Source organism: Stomoxys calcitrans, chromosome 2 (genome assembly GCF_963082655.1).
Source record: "Stomoxys calcitrans chromosome 2, idStoCalc2.1, whole genome shotgun sequence".
Classification (NCBI taxonomy): domain Eukaryota; kingdom Metazoa; phylum Arthropoda; class Insecta; order Diptera; family Muscidae; genus Stomoxys; species Stomoxys calcitrans.
The window spans coordinates 209,775,584-209,780,195 of NC_081553.1; the positions used below are offsets into that span (position 1 = coordinate 209,775,584).

At 37.7% G+C, this 4,612-nt stretch overlaps 1 protein-coding gene across 1 annotated transcript in view; it reads left to right on the forward strand.

The window, feature by feature from the left end:
* Positions 1-835: 835 nt before the first annotated feature.
* The window catches only part of LOC106084698 (microfibril-associated glycoprotein 4), an 8,337-nt gene continuing 4,560 nt past the window's right edge, over positions 836-4,612 (forward strand). The window contains exons 1-2 of the mRNA XM_059363606.1: positions 836-948; positions 1,004-1,104. Coding sequence (XP_059219589.1) covers positions 874-948; positions 1,004-1,104 — 176 coding nt within the window. The 5' untranslated portion in view covers positions 836-873. The remainder of the gene's footprint in view (positions 949-1,003; positions 1,105-4,612) is intronic.

Here is a 4,612-nt window from a genome sequence, read left to right on the forward strand (position 1 = left end):
GTTCATAACCTGATATAGCGGCCACATAAACCGATTTGGGATCTTGACTTCTTGAGCCTCTAGAGGTCGCAGTTATTATCCGATTTGCCTGAAATTTTGTACGACGGATTCTCTCATGACCATCAACATACTTGTTTATTATGGTCTGAATAGGTCTATAGCCCGATACAGCTCCCATATAAATCTATCTCTCTATTTTACTTCTTGAGCCCCCAAAGGGCGCAATTCTTATTCGAATTGGCTGACATTTTACACAGGTCTCCAACATATAATTTATTTGCGGTCCAAACCGGACCATATCTTGATATCGTTCTAATAGCAGAGCAAATCTTTTCTTATATCCTTTTTTACCTAAGAAGAGATGCCGGGAAAAGAACTCCGCAAATGCGATCCATGGTGGAGAGTATATAAGATTCGGCCCGGCCGAACTTAGCACGCTTTTACTTGTTGAGAGTAATGTGAAAAATGTTTGCATTGCTTCGTCCAAAAAGGGGATATACATTAGCTTATCAGGCAACCAGGGCCACATACAGTAAACTCTACGTTGTTCAGACTCTGTAGCATATCCATAATAAAAATTCCCTTAAAAGTGGAACATGTAGTACCAAAATTTAAATGTTTAATATTGTTGCTCGATTTTTTTTTTTAAATTCACAATTTACCTCCAAAAACCCTATAAAACATTTCAAGTCATATAAATATTTTATACAACTTTTAAAGATTTCTCCATATAACGTATAAACGTATTACCCACTGTTCTGAAAAAAAGTTGCAGAAAAATCCCCATATCAAATAAAACGAAATACTATTGCCATTTGTTCATTAGTTTCCATTTTAATGAGCTGTTGTTGAAATCATTTGCTGTGTGAAATCATGCCGCAAGGAATTTTTTTTATTTCTTTCTTCATTTTAATGAATTTTGTTTGCAGCAGTTTTGCAAATTATGAGGTAAATAGAATACAAATTAATAAAGTAAAAATTAAATATTTTTTTTTTGTAATAGAAATCTGATACATTTGTACAATTCGAAAATATGATGATGCAGCACCAGTTACTAGCAGAGATGAACGAAATGAAAACCCTTTTAAGAGAATTGAATCACAGGTAATTCTATTGATACTGGTTGGATACACCAAATTGTATGGAAAGTGCAATTTTATATATGAGACTCGCCCACGCTATAAAGGAGAATTGTTTTTGACCAAAAAGGAAAACGCATACGCTTCATTTTTATACCCACCACCATACGATGGGGGTACACAAAACTAGTCATTCCGTTTGTAGTTTAGGTTAGGTTAAAAGAGGGTGCGGATATAAATCCACCCCATGCCACTATGGACATACATCTAAGCCAGTAATCGGCTTGTTGTGCACTCAAAATACTAGAAATAACCCTGAAACAGAAAACCTAAGTCGGGAATTCCATGCTACTTACAAAATCCGTAATTGTTTTCCATATCTCGCCCCTAAGTTGGTTCAAGTCTGGTATTGTGTCTGCACCTAAGTGCCGGTGTCTGTTAGCTGCGAAAGCGGGACAATGACACAGCAAATGCTTCAACGTCTTATCATTTTCCACACATGCCCTACCGATTTTACATAAGTGAGCTCGTAATCCTATGTGTTCCGTTATGATACCAATAGCTATACTGACCTCCTTCTTGCTTCCTTTCAGTAATAGCCTCGTCTTCTCACGATCTGGATCCCCCCCATAGGATTTTCGATGTCCTACCGACCGTTTCGCTGTTTCACAATGTTGCATGCGCATTCGCCGCCCACTCCCTTAACTCGGAATGCTTCGACCCGAAAGGCTTCGGGTTGACCAAGTTTATCGACGGCAGACCTCTGGCCTTCACCGCCAAATCGTCTACTTTCTCATACCCAGTTACTCCGTTATGGCCAGGCACCCAAACGATGCGGATTTTCCCATCCTCAGAGAAGGCGTTAATCTCCTTCTTACACTGCAAGACTGTTCGTGACCTTACGGTCCTGGTCGTTATTGGCCTTGTGGCAATTTTACTGTCAGTAAAGATGTTCACTCAATCGACGGCCTCGCGTTAGCACCACACCTAGGGAAGTCATAACAAAACACCTCATGCAAAATTTCAGCCAAATCGGATGAGAATTGCGCGCTCTATTGGCTCAAGAAGTCAAGATCCAAGATCGGTTTGTATGACAGCTATACCAGATGATGAACCGATTTGAATCACACCTAACACAGTTGTTGGAAGTCAATCCAAAACATCACGTGAAAAATTTCAGTCAAATCGGACGTGAATTGCATCCTCTAGAGGCTCAAGAAGTCAGGACCCAAGATCGGTTTATATGGCAGCTATATCAAAACATGGAAATTTTGCGCATAGTGTTCTGTTATGTCTTTTAACAACTGTGCTAAGTACGCTCATAATCGGTCTATAACCAGATATGTTAGCAGAATCCATGGTGGTGGGTTCGCAACCCGAACTTAGCACGCTTTTTCTTGTTTTCCTATACGAAGGACAAGTTTGAAGATGGGCCATGTCGGACAATATCTTTATATAGGGCCCTTTATGGGCCGATCTATTGATTCAAGGTCTTGGGCATATAAAAGTCGCAGTCATTTCCGTTGAAATTTGACACAGTTGAGTTGTATAAGGCTCCAGACTTATGTGCCGAGTCCAGATCAGACCATACTCGTTCATGGATATATCACGATATAGACCGATCTCCGGTGAAATTTCGTACAGTAAGCTATGTAAAAATTAATTAATTATTCGCGCCGAATATAAAGTCTATATTGGATCATAATTAGGGTGTACATTTATTTGTATTTTTGGAAGAATAAGAGGTTGTCGATTAATCGATTATCCCCCACCCCCAAAAACACCACCCAACAGGACACACTTTTACGGCTTTAGGTATGGGTATCAAATGAAGGGTATTTAAAAGAAGAGTATAAATCTGACATAAAAATTTATTCCTTGATGTCTGAGGGGCCTCCCCAACCCCCCAAATATATTTAACAATTGGAAGAATATGCGACCCAAATGAATATGGTATTTAAAATTGAGTCCGAATACCTGGGGCGGCCTCCTAGCCCTAGGCCCAGAAATTTTGCATGAATGGTAAATTAAAATGCGTCTCGGAAAAATAAGGTTTGAAAAAAAAAAAAATTGGAAAATCGTACCGGAAGTGGGAGAACTAGTACGGTATTAGTTCTGTTTGGTACTTTCTTTGTAAATTGAGCTAAAGCTCTGAACTTTTGAACTTAGGAACACTTCAGCAACCTTAGTTGAGTGATTGTAGGAGTTTTTGGAAATTTTTACCTTTCGGTACTAAAAAAAAGTACCAAAAAGGTACGAAATGGGTGAACTTTGTACAGGGCGGATGGTAGAATTTCGAAATTTGTCTTAAAAGACAACTGGTGCAAAAGGATGGGAATGAAAAGAAAAAATGGAAAAATTGTAAGGGGAAAAAACGTACGTTTAGTACTGTAATTGGAACCATTTGGTACTTTTTTTACAGATGGAGCTAGAGGTCTAAAATTCGGCATGTGGGAAAAATATGATGGGTGACTAAGATCCTTTTACAATTCGTACATTTTAATACCAATATTGGTACCATTTGGTACTTTCTGTTCAGATGGAGCTAGAGGTCTGTCTGAAATTTGGCATGTAGGTACAACTAGGAAATATATGAGGGGTGAATAAATGATTTATTCAAAATTCGTACATTTTGGTACCAATATTGATGACATTTGGTACATTCTGTGCAGATGGAGCTAGAGGTCTAAAATTTGGCATGTATGTGCAACTAGGATATATTGGTTTGCCCAAAAAGTAATTGCGGATTTTTCATATAGTCGGCGTTGACAAATTTTTTCACAGCTTGTGACTCTGTAATTGCATTCTTTCTTCTGTCAGTTATCAGCTGTTACTTTTAGCTTGCTTTAGAAAAATAGTGTAAAAAAGGTATATTTGATCAAAGTTCATTCTAAGTTTTATTAAAAATGCATTTACTTTCTTTTAAAAAATCCGCAATTACTTTTTTGGCAACCCATTATATGATGGGTGAATAGATGATCTATTCAAAATTCGTACATTTTAGTACCAATATTGGTACCATTTGGCGCTTTCTTTGCAGATGGAATTAGAGGTCTGAAATTTGGTATGTAGGTACAACTAAGATATATATGATGGTTGGCAAAATGATCTATTCTCCATTCGTACATTTTGGTACTAAATTTGGTACCATTTGGAACTTTCTCCATAGATGGAGCTAGATGTCTGAATTTTGGCATGTAGGTACAACTAAGAAATTTATGATTGGTGAATAAATGATCTATTCAAAATTCATACATTTTGGTAGCAATATTTGTACCATTTGGCACTTTCTTTGCAGATGGAGCTAGAGGTCTGACATTTGGCATGTAGGTACAAGATGGATATATATAATGGGTGACTAAATGATCCATTCAAAATTCGTACATTTTGGTACCAAACTATACAAAATAGCATGAAATAGCTTATCATCTCCTACAGCGAACGTGGTCTGCTAAAATACGGAAATTTGACAAACATTATCCCAGTCTTGACAAAAATACGACATATGGAAGAAGGCGTACGAATTGTGGTGT